The sequence below is a fragment of the Esox lucius genome, chromosome 24 (genome assembly GCF_011004845.1).
Source record: "Esox lucius isolate fEsoLuc1 chromosome 24, fEsoLuc1.pri, whole genome shotgun sequence".
NCBI classification, from domain to species: Eukaryota; Metazoa; Chordata; class Actinopteri; order Esociformes; family Esocidae; genus Esox; species Esox lucius.
In genome coordinates, this window is record NC_047592.1 from 7,599,619 (window position 1) to 7,617,276 (window position 17,658).

At 47.4% G+C, this 17,658-nt stretch overlaps 1 protein-coding gene across 11 annotated transcripts in view; it reads left to right on the plus strand.

The window, feature by feature from the left end:
• sorcs2 (sortilin-related VPS10 domain containing receptor 2) overlaps positions 1-17,658 on the plus strand; it is a 218,281-nt gene that overhangs the window by 197,089 nt on the left and 3,534 nt on the right. For 7 of the 11 annotated variants that reach the window (XM_010888014.5, XM_010888010.5, XM_010888011.5 and 4 more), the window contains 17 exons: positions 437-616; positions 2,626-2,772; positions 4,714-4,816; positions 6,050-6,126; positions 6,454-6,545; positions 8,460-8,567; positions 10,540-10,660; positions 11,065-11,198; positions 13,131-13,253; positions 13,351-13,522; positions 13,719-14,039; positions 15,252-15,375; positions 15,997-16,109; positions 16,296-16,418; positions 16,548-16,647; positions 16,861-16,902; positions 17,288-17,390. In XM_010888014.5, coding sequence (XP_010886316.2) covers positions 437-616; positions 2,626-2,772; positions 4,714-4,816; positions 6,050-6,126; positions 6,454-6,545; positions 8,460-8,567; positions 10,540-10,660; positions 11,065-11,198; positions 13,131-13,253; positions 13,351-13,522; positions 13,719-14,039; positions 15,252-15,375; positions 15,997-16,109; positions 16,296-16,418; positions 16,548-16,647; positions 16,861-16,902; positions 17,288-17,390 — 2,183 coding nt within the window. The other 4 variants (XM_010888015.5, XM_010888017.5, XM_010888018.5 and 1 more) reach the window with 2 other exon arrangements.

Consider the following 17,658-nt stretch of genomic DNA (forward strand, 5'->3'; position numbering starts at 1 on the left):
TCTAATGGTATGCTAATAGGTTCATCCAGAGAGGCCCCACTCACACCCGGGGGTCTGAACAGCACTTCAGACGCGCTGCTTCTGCCTGACTGATTAACTCATCTGCATACGAATATATGAGACGCTCAGTATTAATGACTGGCACAACTGTTCTGGGTCTTTGGGACCCGCACCAGTGTGTTCTAGAATGCCTGGCAGTTTGGGACCCTGTACGACTCGAGCTGCACGACGGCGAGGGCTGTTGTCAGGGTTGTTGTGTTTCCACCTGTTTATTCATCGCTCCTTGGAGTTTACGGTTTCCAATGTAGAATGAAGAGGCTGATTTTGTCTAGTCAGAACGTTTACTAATGTCGCTCCCCTCGCTCTCTCCATCTCACCCTCCGTCCCTCCCTCTATCCATTCCTCTCTGTCCGTCCATCTCTCTCGCCGTCCCCAGGATGTCCACGTTGTGAGTACTGATGAGAACCAGGTATTCCTGGCCCTGCAGGAGTGGTACCAGACTGACACCTACAACCTGTACCAGTCCGACCCACAGGGCGTCTACTACTCTATCGTGCTGGAGAACGTCCGCAGCACCAAGCAGCCGGAGGAGAGTGTCCTTATAGACATTCTGGAGGTGAGTCCCGAGATGGCTCTCTGTGGCATTGTCTGTAATAGCACCATGGTAGCAACGCCAAGTTTGCTGGTTCAGGCTCTCACAGTCAAAATCTACATGTGCATCACTTTCGATATGTGCAGAAACCTTGACATGGCCCAAAAGGTCAAGTACACTTAGAATCTTTACCCAGCACAGCCAGAAGACGACTGGATAACCGTTAAGATCCTGGTTCCTCTCCATGTTTCTTCCTGAGTTTCGACCCTACTTTTTACTAGCCACCATGCATCAACTCTGTTGTTGTTTCAGGTTTGGTACCTGTAATGCCCTTTGTGAAAACTGCTGATGTAAAAAGGGGCTTCATAAAATTACATTTAATTTGATAAAATCTGAAAACGATGCCATAATCACAGATGAATAGAGGATGCAAAACAAACCATGTGGGCTCATTTCAGACCATGTGGGCTCATTTCAGACCATGTATGGCTCATTTCCATCGTTTTGCTGAAGGCCACTCAACATCCGTCACCACCACTCATTGCCAAGGTAACAGTGAGTCGTGGTCCCACATCCCTGTCTGGATCACCTGTGGCCTTGGCCAGGTCTTAAGATGCCTGTGTACCTTCTAATCAGGCAGCTGGCACAGTTCAAAACCCACTCACACGACGTGACTCCAAGGGATATAGTTTCGCTGTAATAAATGGGTTGATGCATAATCCTAGAAATGTATTTCAGTCATACTGATTGTACCAGTGTTATACATGCAAGAGCAAGATAAATGCGAGATTAAGATTGAGATTAAATGGTACACTTCAAAGTGTTTTTTTTCTGCCCCCCCAACTGGGTTTGAAGTGATACTCGGTCGTGCAATGTCGACACACTCCTTTTGATGTAACATCCATGGGGGAGATACTAATGTGTTTTCACTTTCCATATACATTTTTAATTTCTGGTTAAGCCATCATTCATCTTTCTGTGGCTGGGTTTGTTTTGACAAGGTCTCCCGGCAGAGGGAAGTCAGACGGAGCGAGGGAAGAGCAAACGAGGAGGGGAGGAAGTGTCAGAATAGAGAGGGGAGGGGACTCAGTGGTCCGTGGAACAGAGGGCCGGCACTGCAAAACTCTCTTTTTCCTGTTATCCTCTTTTCTGCTTTTACACATCCCCTCGCTCTGGGCGACACTCTCACCACAGTGTTGGAAAGAGAAAATGGAATGGGTAAAGAGCCAGTAAAAGACATTCAGGGAGAGTGAAATACTGGTAGAGTAATACTGGTACAGCAATACTGGCAAATTAATACTGGTAGAGCAATACTGGTAGAGCAATACTGGCAAATTAATACTGGTAGAGCAATACTGGTAGAGCAATACTGGTAGATTAATACTGGTAGAAAAGAATACTGGTAGAGCAATACTGGTAGAGGATGATTGGTCAAGGGAGAGAGAGAGAGAGAGAGAGGGGGCGGGGTGCAGATATAGAGAAAGATATTCACAGATAGAGACATTTGCAGACAGTTACACAGTTAGAGTTACTGACGGAGAAACAGGGAGACAAACAGTCATCTAGGTTTTTCTGCAGCCACAGTTATCCAGATTGACTGGTCCAGATGTTTGTTTACTCCTTCGTTTATGCTGTCCCTCCTGGCTGGCCATACCACTAAAACCAACTCTCCCCTAAACCAGGAACAGGCCTACTTCCTTTATAGGTATGTCTGGAGAGACCTCCTCTGGAGGAAGGTTGGAAAATTCCTGGAACCCTCAATAAAATCCCAGTTTTTCCAGAAATCTGTTTGGAGGATTGCTGGAATCGAGAGAGAATATGCAGGACATCCGGAATCCTCTAACCAGGATTTTTTTTGTTGAAAACCAGCTAATTTATTGAAAGTTCCTGGACTTTTGCAGCCATTGTCTGGAGTGTTTGTGATTGGTTCTGACTAGTAAAGGCTGTTCAGAGATCAGCTGTAAACCTGTTCAGTTGATACAGTCCTAGGTGTGCAGCTTTACACCAATAGTAAGTGACATGTTTCTCTCCAGGTCCGAGGCATTAAAGGGGTGTTCCTGGCCAATCAGAAAGTGGACGGAAAAGTGACGACACTCATCACCTATAACAAAGGACGTGATTGGGAGCCGCTTGCCCCGCCCACTTCTGACATGAATGGCAAACCAGTGAACTGTAAACCAGTAAGAAACACCATGCACTTATCTACACGTAGCAGCTTTAGGAGCACCCAGTCCACAGGAATATTGATCACTGATTAGTTCTAGGATGCAGTTGTCCGGTATTTGATGGCTCAGATGCGATCTCCTGTACTCCCGCCGGGCTGGCTGTGGTTGTGTTCAGGACTCCACTGACAGAGGAAGCCCTGTTTCATATTGACCCATCACTCAAGGTGACACAGATCACCCCAACAGAGATGTATTTGTCGCACATGGGTACTAGGTCTCGTGGAGAAGGAACAGCTAGGGGAGGAGACGCTGGCACACACACACACGCGCAAACACATGCGTGCCAACAGGCATGCGCGCACACACACCTTCAGTCCACTCAGTTTTCCCGTATTTCACCGTAACGATCCCCTATTACACAAATCAGCCATTTTAGAACGCCCGTGTCACAGCCCCGATGACGACCACCGTCACGCCGCCCTCGTCTATCTCCGCTCCCCGGTTGCCACAGCGACGGCAGGTGATAGGTCAGAGAGACGGCTTTATGTCCCTTGACATTGACGCCGTGTTGTCAAGACAACACGGACGGTGTCATGTGAAAGCAGCCTCTGCTTCCTTCACGGCCCGTCTCGAAACCCACCCCATAACAGTAACGGCTCATTTAATTGAAGGATAGTGGTTAGTAAATGACTGTTAAATGAATCGGTGTGCCGTAGATTAATGTGCGTTATCTGTGTTTAATCTACTGCCTAATAGCGCCGCAAAGTTGTTTTAAATTGCTATTTTTTCCCCTCTGTGATTTATTGTTCAGAGGGCCTGATGCTGCCAGTTTGATTCAGTGCAGGTGTAACAGGATGACATCTGTACCAAGGATGGACGTAGACAGAGAAGAAAGCTAATGCTTTACTGCTTTGGGTAGACCTCCGAGGTAGTAGGGGAGGAAGATGGAGAAGGGGCTGGGTGGAGGGAGGGAGGGAGGGAGAAGTAGGGAATTAAGGACAATAGAGAGGCGTGGAAAAGAACAGCGAGAAGCACTCGGGTGATATAATTGGAGTGATATAGCTGGGGCGATATAGTTGGAATGATATAGCTGGGGTGATATAGTTGGAATGATATAGCTGGGGTGATATAGTTGGAATGATATAGCTGGGGTGATATAGTTTGGGTGCTATAATTGGGGTGACATAGTTGGAATGATATAGCTGGGGTGATATAGCTGGGGTGATGTAGCTTGAGTGAAATAGCTGGGGTGATATAGCTGGGGTGATATAGTTGGAATGATATAGCTGGGGTGATATAGCTGGGGTGATATAGTTTGGGTGCTATAGTTGGGGTGACATAGTTGGAATGATATAGCTGGAGTGATATAGCTGGGGTGATGTAGCTGGAGTGAAATAGCTGGGGTGATATAGCTGGGGTGATATAGTTGGGTTGATATAGTTGGGGTGACATAGCTGGGGTGACATAGTCGGGGTGATATAGCTGGGGTGATATAGTTGGAATGATATAGCTGGGGTGAAATAGTTGGAATGATATAGCTGGGGTGATATAGTTGGGTTGATATAGTTGGGGTGACATAGCTGGGGTGATATAGCTGGGGTGATATAGTTGGAATGATATAGCTGGGATGATATAGTTGGGTTGATATAGTTGGGGTGACATAGCTGGGGTGATATAGCTGGGGTGATATAGTTGGGGTGACATAGCTGGGGTGATATAGCTGGGGTGATATAGTTGGAATGATATAGCTGGGGTGATATAGTTGGAATGATATAGCTGGGATGATATAGTTGGGTTGATATAGTTGGGTTGACATAGCTGGGGTGATATAGCTGGGGTGATATAGTTGGAATGATATAGCTGGGGTGATATAGTTGGATTGATATAGCTGTGGTGAATGACAGCAGTACTATCCCTTAAACGTCACACATCGTCCGCTCTCCGTCCCCTCCACAGCCTGACTGCCACCTCCACCTCCACCTGCGCTGGGCTGACAACCCCTATGTATCCGGGACCGTCCACACCAAGGACTCCGCCCCCGGACTCATTATGGGTGCAGGTGAGTGGCCACAGCGACCGCCGCCCTGGCAACAGTGGTTGACGTAGTTACCCCAGTGGGATGTCGCAACCGTCCAGCGTGGGTTTTGAGCTCCTCATAGTGCACCCGGGTCTCGTTCTTCTCTGTAATATCAACCGCGTGGGGGCGCTGACACCAGGACCCCCCGCTGTCTGCCGTCGACCGGGCTTCAGTGGTCCTTTAAGGTCCAGCCCCACTGGTTCTGGTGAGTAGTTATCGGTTTCAGTGAGGCAGCTCTGAGCCTGTTGTTTTGCGGGCTCTCGGTGGCGCAGGACAATGGAGCAGTCTGTAAGGCACCAGGCTGGGCCGTAATGCAGGCTTACGTCAGCCGCACAGCCCCGGGGCTCTGCATGCGCTCTGCGCTTCGTCATGCCCGCTGGACACCGACACCTTTGCAGGGCGCCTGTGTAACTGGCAAACACACACATTGTCTGAGTCCGCGCCACTCCTCTGGGCGACCGGGATTTAACCATGAAAGGTGGTGGCTCGGGAGGAACGGAAGATGCACTGCCAAAACACTCAATCCCTGGAGAAGAGTTCACTCAGCCACCACTGCTGTTATTTATTGAATACATTTCTGTGCAGGCACCCCTGGAGGACAGCTTAAAATGGGTCCTGACTGAAGAGGATAAGTGGGCTGCCTCATCCCCAAGTGAGAACGAGGCGCTTTGACATCCCTCGCCTCTCCTCTCCTCTCCTCTCTCGCCTTGTTCCCCCGCTGCTCGAAATGAGAGGAAAATTACATTCCTTCATCTAAAATGATTTGTCAGCTCGGGAGGCTTTGATCCAACTGAGAGTTTTGGGTCTCTGTCTTTCTTTAAACAATTGTGATGTCCCAACTGGAGAAAAGGGGTTCAGAGCAGAGGTTGCGCCTTAATTGGGGAGGACGGTCTCAAAGTAATGGCTGGTAGAGAAGAAATGAAATTGTTACAAAACACATTGAACATAGTTTCCATGTGCTTGATTTCATTCCAATTCCAGCCATTCGGAGCGGTGCTCTGCTCACCCTGCCCCCAGTGGTTCACATGGAGAGGATGGCATTATGGAGATCCCTGTAGAGCTTGGTCATCCATGGCTGCTCTCTCTCTTTCTCTCTCTCTCGATCTCTCTATCGATCGCTCACTTTCTCTATCTCACTCTCGATCTCTCCCTTTGTCTCTCCCTCTATCTTGCCCCCTCTCTTTCTGTCTTTTTCTTCTCCTCGCCCCCCCTCAGGTAACCTTGGTTCCCAGCTGGTGGAGTATAAAGAAGAAATGTACGTCACCTCTGATTGTGGAAAGTCCTGGAGACAGGTGAGTCTCTCTCCAGCCCTAGCTTCCTGTCCATGTCTTTACTGAAAAAACACAGGCTTTGTGTAAAAAAAGAAGATATTTGATTCCATTAAGCACAGAATGAGAAGACATTCAGTTCCGGTCTTCTGATTAAAACCTATTTTACAGTGTTCCACTGGAAATTGTGTTTCATGACCACCTCTTATTTCCATGCTGTTCCACTGTGATTTATGTAATCTGTTGTGTTGTTCCCCACACTCTTCGTGGGAAAAGTACTTTACAGAAGGCAGGGGGATAATTCTCAACCTTTCTCTTCACCTTGTCTCTTTCATCACCTCCTGTTTGCAGGTGTTTGAGGAGGAACATCACATCCTGTACCTGGACCACGGGGGGGTCATCGTTGCCATCAAAGACACCTCCATCCCCCTCAAAATACTCAAGTGAGCTCCACTGACTGTCAATAAAATTCTCCTAAAATACTCAAAATATTCCCTAAACCAAAACAATCTTAAACCAACATCAAAACCAAGAGCCAATCAGGTTCCGGGTATATCTCGTCCGGAAGATTGTTATCTCGATGAAGCCATAACCTTGATACTTGAAGGTTAAATTAAACAGATGTGATTAAAACAAAAACAGTCGGCGATAAGAATCCTTATCATTGACCTTCATCATCTGATTACCTCAGTCTCTACAGACTTGTCAGTATCAGACTGGTCCTGGCCCATTTGGACAGCTCCCCACTTCAGCCCTTAAAGCCAACTCTCTGCCTTGGTATTGGGCTGCGGTAGAGAGGGTTCTGAAAATGTTGGCATTTAGGAAACCAGAATCAGTGGCTGTAGCCTAGTGTGAGCTCTATCCTCATTGACGGATAGTCAGACCGATATAGAGAGAAAGAGAGCGACGTGGAGAGATGGGGTCAGGGGAGGGTGGGGGGTGCGAATAGAGTTTAGTGAGACTGGCGGGAAGTGCTGTCCCCTATTTGCCAAGAGCCCTAACCAGGCCCTTCAACTCAGAAGAGAACCCACTTCAAACCCAGATCACCGAAACAGTCCAAAATCTAGATCCTCCAGCAAGCTGTTTTTCTCCCTCTCAAAACTGCACTTGTCTCTCTAAAATAATTGGAGAGTTGAGGAAGCTGGTCCTCTTGCATTTGCAACTCTACTTCCTACGTATAACACAGAGATTCACCTACGGTTAGGAGCTTGTTGGAAACTCGAGGATGTCCCCTGCCAATATTCTGGATCTAACAAAAATAGCATCAGCTCTGCTGTGGATCATGTTCAACCCCACGGCTGCATGTTGATTTTGAGAATATAAAAACAGAACAGTCATGGACCAGATGCCAAGATATGTATTTTACTGTATTGTGTAGCCAGGTTTGGTTTACAGTGCTCAGACATACAGTAAACACGGAGATTAAATGCATTATACCCAGACCGGTGCAACTCAAAGCTGCAGTATACCTTAATCAATCATAAATGCACACAACAGTTTGTTTACAAAACCCTTGGATTGCAGCACCAACAAAAAAATTATTGCTCTGTTTACCGTACTTAGTATGAGCTATTGTTTCAGCACACACTGTGTTGGGGAGGAAGGCAGCAGCACAAAGGATGGGTTAAAGACGGAGACAGACGGGCTGACTATTGGTGCACTGGGATGGGATGGCTGTCCATCTCTGTTGGGCGTCTCTCTAGTCGTAGGCCACTCAAGGATCCAGCCTGCAGATACTGCTCTGTCACTGAATTATTCATATCCCACACATAACAACACATCTGTAAGCCTGTCGATCCTGGGAGCCCTCGGCATTGGCGGGCTTAAGACAAAACAGCGGGGTACCTTCTGATACTTCATCCAGGCATTCTAAATGTACCGCCCGAAGTCAACGGTGGGCGCGGGGGGCGTGGTGGCGTTTGGCGACAAAACCCACGCAGGGAGGGTCCTGTAATGCGGCAAGGCGCGGGGGTCACGGATCGGTCACACGGTCCGAGTTTCCCCCCCCGTGACGACACGCGTGACAGCACCCATCCTCCTGGTCAGGACCCTTGGCCATCTCTGCCCCCCTCCCCCCCCCCCCCCCCCACCCCGAAGACGCTTGTCCAGTTCTAGTCATATATGACAGCTCCGTGAATGGCCGATTTCAGCCTTAGTCTTACCAATGGGCGTTCTCCTCTAAGTGCCCCCTGTCAAGGCGTCTGTCTGTCGAGGGCCGTCTACGGTGGCCTCAGGGGGTTCAGCAGTCTCCGCCTCGGGACACACACAGTCTCTCCTCTTCCTTCCTCCACCTCCCAGATGAATAATATGTTGAACGCTCTCTGTAAACACTTCACTTCATTTCCCCCCCCCCCCAGGTTCAGCGTGGATGAGGGACGTACCTGGACGACGCACAACTTCACCAGCACCTCCGTGTTTGTGGACGGCCTGCTGAGCGAGCCGGGGGACGAGACCCTTGTCATGACGTGAGTGTCCGGCCGCGTCTTCCAGAACCCTTCTACATCGAAACGCCGCAACGGAGCTAATTCAGTCGGAGAATTTGTATTCTGAGGACAGGCCCCCCCCCCCCGTTTCGTGAGCCTTTCCTCTTCGAGAGCTCAGCCATCGGTTCGATACGACCCTCTTTACTTGCAAGTCATCGATTTGGTTTCTTAAGACGTCTTTCACGTTTAATGTTGTGGTGTCTGATTGGCTTGAGCATGTTCTTCGGCAGAGATGGCCAGGCGATGATTCACCCGGGACGGAGTGAGAATTGATCCTGCATTCTCAGAGGCACCCCGTGCCGCTCCTCTCCCGGTCTTGGCTCCCTCTCCCTGCCTAAGCCCTTGCTTCTCAGCTCTCGCATAAGGGACTTAGAGAAGGAATATGGAGCAGCTGCCTCTCCAGGAACCATATTTAGCACCAGCGGGGTGTTCTCATCTCACCAACCCCCATGAAGTTTGGCTCTTGAGGGGTTGATTATGGGGGTACATCAATGTCTACTTTTGGATTTTTTTCAGTATTTCTCTGGTCTTCTGTTGCCCACTGTTCCTCTACGTCTCCATTTCTCCATCTGTCGGCCCCGTGTCTGAATTGAGCAGTGATGGGGGTGGAGGGGGATCGTCAGAGATTACCAAAACGTGTTCGAACACACACACACACACACACACACGCCACCTGCCTGTGAGACACGTTGAGGAGGAGGGAACAGAGTCTGGGACAACTGATGACCAACCGCGAGTCCCTCTGGGTGTTTTTTTTACCAGCCCTGACCGGCAGCGCAGGCCTCTCATGTCGTAGGGAAGGCCTCTCATGTCATATGGCTGGACTCTCATGTCATAGGGCAGGACTGTCATGTCACAGGGCAGGACTCTCATGTCATATGGCTGGACTCTCATGTCATAAGGGCAGGACTCTCATGTCGTAGGGCAGGACTCTCATGTCATAGGGCTGGACTCTCATGTCATAGGGCAGGACTCTCATGTCGTAGGGCAGGACTCTCATGTCGTAGGGCAGGACTCTCATGTCGTAGGGCAGGACTCTCATGTCGTAGGGCAGGACTCTCATGTCGTAGGGCAGGACTCTCATGTCGTAGGGCAGGACTCTCATGTCGTAGGGCAGGACTCTCATGTCGTAGGGCAGGACTCTCATGTCAAAGGCAAATCCCCTTTTAAAGGACTTGTGATTGTGTCACGTGTGATTCACATGCTTGAGGGAGAGACAAAGAAAAGGATAAGTAAGACCCAGAAAAAAGGGAGAAGTTAAAAGCAATATTGAGACATAATAATGTAAAAAGACATGTTGAGTAAGAGAGGGGAATGACATTTCACACAGTGTGATTTAAGGTCTGTTCACTGCCATTCACAATATAACACAGTTGCCACGTATTAGAACGGGTTAAATTAAATTGTTGCATATTTACCAAAACAGATGCCAGGGCTTCTGATGTGTCAATCTGTTCCCAAAAGAGCATGTTTTCACAGATGGTCAAAAAAAAAAGAAGCTCAAATTGGTGGGTTTGTGATGTTTGTACATTTTAGTGCTGCCTTCTTTTTACTCAGTGATGGTTCGCCACCTAGTGGAGATACATGGTCCAAATCAATTTGTTTGTAGAGTGTATAGAAAGCCATTAATGGCAAGTGCATATTTTGTGCAGAGCGGTCAATGGCTTTGAGAGCCCTCTTAATAAATGGGACATCTGTGTCTTAGAAGGAGCACTCGAGTGAATCCCCGCTCATTAGCGTTGGTGATTAGTCGCGCCACATCCAGACTGACCTGTTCCCAAGACGGGATTGGCTGAGGACAGTCATGTGATCTGTTCCCAAGACGGGATTGGCCGAGGACAATCATGTACCCTGGGACCTTCAATGTTTTGGTTCGAGAGACTCTCATGCCTGAAGTCTTTAGAAGAGAAAGTATTGATGGTAATCAGTGAATCATTTTGGCGTGCGTCCTCAGGGTGTTTGGACACATCAGTTACCGGTCAGACTGGGAACTGGTCAAGGTGGATTTCAGACAGTCATTCTCCAGACAGTGCACAGAGGTGGACTACGACTCCTGGAAACTCACAGATCTGCAGGTACCCAAGACAAACACGCACACTTCAGTTTTACTTTGTTTGTGGGGAACCCAGACAATTATTCCTGTTAAAAACCTTTTTTTCCTCTAACCCAGAACATAAAATTCACCCAAACCCAGGGCCGGCTCCAGGCATAAGCGGTCGCTTAGAGACCCCGGCCGCTAGAGGGCCTCTGACATCTAGGGAGCCCCGAGTCCGACAGGGGAGAAATAAAATAACAATTTGCTTAGTTAGAGCCAGCACTACACAAACCTAAACTTTAGCCCTTGAACTCGAACCTCCAAACTTTATGGGGATGTTTATTTCCTGCAAGTGTAGTAAAACCTGCACATACACACACACGCGCATTCCTGTTTCTTTGTATATCATACAGTCGGTTAATGTATTCTTTTGACCCCCATCAGGGAGAGAAGTGCATCATGGGTCAGGAGAGGAGTTTCAGGAAGAGGAAGGACAATTCGTACTGCATCAAGGGGAGGAGCTATACCTCAGCCCTTACAACCAAGCCCTGTCACTGTTCAGAGAAAGACTTTAACTGGTGAGACATCACAGTACGACCCCTTTAATCCATGAAAATACAGTGGGGAGAACAAGTATTTGATTTTGCAGGTTTTCCTACTTACAAAGCATGTAGAGGTCTGTCATTTTTATCATAGGTACACTTCAACTGTGAGAGACGGAATCTAAAATCCAGAAAATCACATTTTTAAATAATTAATTTGCATTGTATTGCATGATAAGTATTTGATCACCTACCAACCAGTAAGTATTCTGGCTCTTACAAACCTGTTAGTTTTTCTTTAAGAAGCCCTCCTGTTCTCTACTCATTACCTGTATTAACTGCACCTGTTTGAACTCGTTACCTGTATAAAAGACACCTGTCCACACATTCAATCAAACAGACTCCAACCTCTCCACAATGGCCAAGACCAGAGAGCTGTGTAAGGACATCAGGGATAAAATTGTAGACCTGCACAAGGCTGGGATGGGCTACAGGACAATAGGCAAGCAGCTTGGTGAGAAGGCAACAACCGTTGGCGCAATTATTAGAAAATGGAAGAAGTTCAAGATGACGGTCAATCTCCCTCAGGCTGGGGCTCCATGCAAGATCTCACCTCGTGGGGCATCAATGATCATGAGGAAGGTGAGGGATCAGCCCAGACCTACAGGGCAGGACCTGGTCAATGACCTGAAGAGAGCTGGGACCACAGTCTCAAAGAAAACCATTAGTAACACACTACGCCGTCATGGATTAAAATCCTGCAGCGCACACAAGGTCCCCCTGCTCAAGCCAGTGCGTTTCCAGGCCTGTCTGAAGTTTGCCAATGACCTTCTGGATGATCCAGAGGAGGAATGGGAGAAGGTAATGTGGTCTGATGAGACAAAAATACATCTTTTTGGTCTAAACTCCACTCGCCATGTTTGGAGGAAGAAGAAGGATGAGTACAACCCCAAGACCACCATCCCAACCGTGAAGCATGGAGGTGGAAACATAATTCTTTGGGGATGCTTTTCTGCAAAGGGGACAGGACGACTGCATCGTATTGGGGCCATGTATCGCAAGATCTTGGCCAACAACCTCCTTCCCTCAGTAAGGGCAAGAGTCGTGGCTGGGTCTTCCAGCATGACAACAACCCGAAACACACAGCCAGGGCAACTAAGGAGTGGCTCCGTAAGAAGCATCTCAAGGTCCTGGAGTGGCCTAGCCAGTCTCCAGACTTGAACCCAATAGAAAATCTTTGGAGGGAGCTGAAAGTCTGTATTGCCCAATGACAGCCCCGAAACCTGAAGGATCTGGAGAAGGTCTTTATGGAGGAGTGGGCAAAAATATCCCTGCTGCAGTGTGTGCAAACCTGGTCAAGAACTACAGGAAACGTATGATCTCTGTAATTGCAAACAAAGGTTTTTGTACCAAATATGAAGTTCTGCTTTTCTGATGTATTAAATACTTATGCAATAAAATGCAAATTAATTACTTAAAAATCATACAATGTGATTAAGTTAAATACCACTATATACTTCTGTTAAATACACAAAATACTTCAGTTAAATAAGTTTCTGTTAACTACTCAAAAACTCTTCAGCTAATACAAAGTTTAATAATCAAGTGTTATGGGTCACCACAAGCGTTAGCATATAATTCCATATCTATATAACAGATTAACAGAATGGAAGCAATTCAGATGGTCTTATATTGTTAGCTCCCTAAATGAGAATAATATTGACCCCTCGCCTGAAGGCTTTAGATGACTGATATATTGATCATGTTACGTGAACCCTGTTGGCATGTGTTGTTGGTGTATATCGATCGTTGAGGGCTTGACAGGCATGTGCCTTTTTGTTGCCCCTGGGCGGAAACTTTAGAGGGAAAACATTAAACAGACATTAGATGAGGTTCTAAGGTTCTCCTCTCATATATGTTCAGTGACTACAATTCGGTTCTAGGGGTAACGTTCTCCTCTGTGTTCAGTGACTATGGATTTGAGCGTGCCCAGAAGACAGAGGGAGATCGGTGCTTCGCTGACTTCTGGCACGACCCAGACTCTCCGCCTGATGACTGCCACCTGGGAAACAGCTACGAGTCCAGCACTGGGTGAGGGTTAGAGGGGAATCACACACACACACCAAAGCCTCTCCCCCTACCACACCTCTCCCCTCTGACGTTGGTACGGTCCTGCGCTGTGTTGCAGGTACAGGAAGGTTGTGTCCAATGTGTGCGAGGGGGGGGTTAACAAGCAGCAGAGTGCCAAGCAGCACACCTGTCCTCTGCTGCCCCCCGGAGGCCTGCAGCTCGGCATCAAGGGACAGATGCTGGCCGTGGCGCCCGGTGATGATGTCACCTTCATCGTCCACCAGGAACAGGTGGGCGTGTGCGGAATGTGCAGCGTGCTGTGTCGTTCCGTTTGTGCCAGTGATTACGACACCGGCACAAGCAGTCCGACACACGCACTGCTCCCATTGGACACGAGATTTAACTGCAACCTATCAAATCCACATGCTGAAATACAGCGTTGGCTCAAAGCGTTTGTCAGCCCAGTAACAAGGTCCATCCGTGCAGGGTGACACCAGCAGTACTAGGTACCAGGTGGACCTTGGAGATGGGGTGCGGGCCATCTATCAGAACCTGACTGTGACGGACGAGCCCATCCAGCACCGCTACAAACAGCCGGGTGTCTACCGCGTCACCGTCAAGGCCGAGAACATGGCCGGACACGACCAAGCCACCATGTACATCCAGGTCACAGACCCCCTGCAGGAAGTTCACCTGGAAGTAGTTCCCATCACCGGGATCAACCAGGAAGTCAATCTGACAGCTGTGGTGCTTCCCTCTGAGGCCAATCTGACCGTTTTCTATTGGTGGATTGGAGACGACCTACAGGTATATATACTGACACACACAGACACATGCATTCAGTATCTCACAAAAGTGAGTACACCCATTACATTTTTGCTAATATTTTGATTATATATTTTTATGTGACAACACTGAAGAAATTACACATTGCTACAATGTAAAGTAGTGAGTGTACAGCTTGTATAACAGTGTACATTTGCTGTCCCCTCAAAATAACTCAACACACAGCCATTAATGTCTAAACCGCTGGCAACAAAAGTGAGTACACCCCTAAGTGAAAATGTCCAAATTGGGCCCAAGTGTCAATATTTTGTGTGGCCACCATCATTTTCCAGCACTGCCTTAACCCTCTTGGGCATGGAGTTCACCAGAGCTTCACAGGTTGCCACTGGAGTCCTCTTCCACTCCTCCTTGACGACATCACAGAGCTGGCGGATGAGACCTTGCACTCCTCCACCTTCCGTTTGAGATGCCTCACAGATGCTCAATAGGGTTTAGGTCTGAAGACATGCTTGGCCAGTCCATCACCTTTACCCTCAGCTTTTTTAGCAAGGTAGTGGTCGTCTTGGAGGTGTGTTTGGGGTCGTTATCACTTGCACTCAACGTCTTTGGTCGACCATGGCGAGGCCTGTTCTGAGTGGAACCTGTCCTGTTAAACCACTGTATGATCTTGGCCACCATGCTGCAGCTCAGTTTCAGGGTCTTGGCAATCTTCTTATAGCCTAGGCCAACTTTACGTAGAGCAACATTTCTTTTTTTCAGATCCTCAGAGAGTTATTTGTCATGAGGTGCCATGTTGAACTTCCAGCGACCAGTATGAGGGAGTGTGAGAGCGATGACACCAAATGTAACACACCTGCTCCCCATTCACACCTGAGACCTTGTAACACTAACGAGTCACATGATAATTAGGCCCAATTTGGACATTTTCATTTAGGAGTATACTCACTTTTGTTGCCAGCGGTTTAGACATTAATAGGCTAAGTCAGGCTAAGCCCCAAATTAATTTTGATCCTAGCGACGCCTCTGCTGTTGTCACATGAATATTTACAAAAATGTGAGTGGTGTTCTTTTGTGAGATACTGTATATTACCTACACATATTGATTCTCAATGTTTCAGCAATGATTGATGGAAGATAAAACCAAATGTTAATCGGGGCTGTTGGCCAATACCGCCTTATGAATGCGGCTAAAGCTAATCGTAGCATTGATGGATTGCAATATGTTCCGCTCAGCCCAAGATGTCCCTGGAGAACAGCCTGCTGACCAAGTTCTCCGAGGGGGGAGAAGTGTCAGTCACTGTCCAGGCCTCTAACGCACGCTCCATGGTCCAGGACACAAAGGCCATACGTGTCTACGGTAAGAGACAGGGGACACTACAGTCCTAACTCATAACTATTAATTATGCTATTGCATGTTCCAATTGTTTTAATAAACCATTGGTGATGAGGCTTTAGCTAATTGTGTAATAATATGAAGGTTTCCATTATTGCTCATCTAAATTGTTTTAACCCAACACGGCTCCCTGTAGTGTTTTCTCCCTGTAGTGTTTTCTCCCTGTAGTGTTTTCTCCCTGTAGTGTTTTCTCCCTGTAGTGTTTTCTCCCTGTAGTGTTTTCTCCCTGTAGTGTTTACTCCCTGTAGTGTTTACTCCCTGTAGTGTTTACTCCCTGTAGTGTTTACTCCCTGTAGTGTTTTCTCCCTGTAGTGTTTACTTCCTGTAGTGTTTACTTCCTGTAGTGTTTACTTCCTGTAGTGTTTTCTCCCTGTAGTGTTTTCTCCCTGTAGTGTTTTCTCCCTGTAGTGTTTTCTCCCTGTAGTGTTTTCTCCCTGTAGTGTTTACTTCCTGTAGTGTTTTCTCCCTGTAGTGTTTTCTCCCTGTAGTGTTTTCTCCCTGTAGTGTTTTCTCCCTGTAGTGTTTTCTCCCTGTAGTGTTTACTTCCTGTAGTGTTTACTTCCTGTGTGTTCTGTTCAATCCCAGACCGTTTTCAGGTCATCCCTCTGACCTTCAGCAGTAACCTGGACCGCCTCAACCCCAACATCCCAGAGTGGAGGGACGATGTGGGTCAGGTGGTGTCCAAAGTACTGGCCAAGGTGGGTGTCCCCTAAGACATGAACAGAATCTTGATGGTAGCGTCTCTACTGTCCTACTGGCCTAAACATTTGGAGATGGCGGGACTACCTGAACTCGGATGTAAGGGTTGTGTTAGTTTGAACAAGACCCGGGTAGTCCTGCGAGGGAGATTTCGGCGTGTTTCTGATCGTGACCTTTGACCCCAGATCACGGGGATTCCCCAGGAGTCTCTGGTCACCATGGTTAAGCCGGGCTTGCCCACCACAGCCAACCTGTATGTGCTCCCACCAGACCACAAGCCAGCTAAGAGGAGTGTGTTTGTGGATAAGGTAACACAACACACACACATCAACTGACTAATGGAGTCATTAACACCCTATAGCCTGTAGTTTAGCTCTGCAAATTAGTTGTCAGATATTTTAATTTTTTTATGGTTGTGTTTTATATCCGTTACACAGCGTATCCCTGCCATCAAGCAGGCCTTCAATGAAAACAACGTTAGCTTCATCGTGCGAGGAGGTGTTCAGGTGTTGGTGACCTTAGCTGACCCTAACGCAGGTAACCATAACACCCAGATCTACACTTCTCTTTTCTGAATGTGTTTCATTGTGTGGTTGTGAATATATATATATATATATATATATATATATATATATATATATATATATATATATATATATATATATATATATATATAAAAATGCTAAAATCATTAGTGGTGGAATGTTGACAATGAATGGATAATTTAGTTTTAATCAATCTATTTCAAAGGACTAGTAGCTAATGACTCGACGTCAGCAGCAACAGAAACCGGTGCGTTAATCGCCCCCATAACTTCTAACGTCTTTCACTTCCTGCTCTTTAGTCTACGAAATCTCAGATCTGATTAGTGTTATTATTTCCTTATTCTCCTTATTCTAACCGTTTTATTTGCTGAACCGTTTGATATTTAATCAGAAGTCTAAAAAAATGTATTTCAAATACAAGGATCTAATCTGTTTCATTTGATTCAGATATTCTTAAATTGTTGAAGACTCCTCTTCCTGACAGTGCTAAACACTGTGTCATGTGCATGTTGTTTGTTGAGCACTGTGCATGGTGTGTGTGTGTTGTTTGTTTAGCACTGTGTGTGGTGTGTGTTGTTTGTTGGGCATCAAGTGTGCATAATGTGTGTGTGTTGTTGTGCGTCTCCCTGCAGGGTCTCAGGGTGGCGTGGCAGGGCCTGGTGTCTGGGCTCTGGCTGTCATTTTCCTCATCAGCCTCATCGCCACCGGATCCTTTATCCTCTACAAGTTCAAAAGGTGGGTCTCAGAGACTTCGCCCGGCTGCCCGCAGCTTTCTGCTCCCTTACCAGCTCCTTTAGTTTTGTCGCACTGACCGTGTCCACGGTCAGAAACGAGCGGTCGTCCGCTGAAGCGTTGCATGACCGCAGAGGAAAAGACAACTTGCATGTGTGAAGACACCGTAGGTGAATCCTCAGCAGAATGAATATTCCCACGCTGTCTCGTGTGGAATGCAATAATATGAAAATGGAAATATAGAATGCATGGGCTTGACAATTTGTGCATG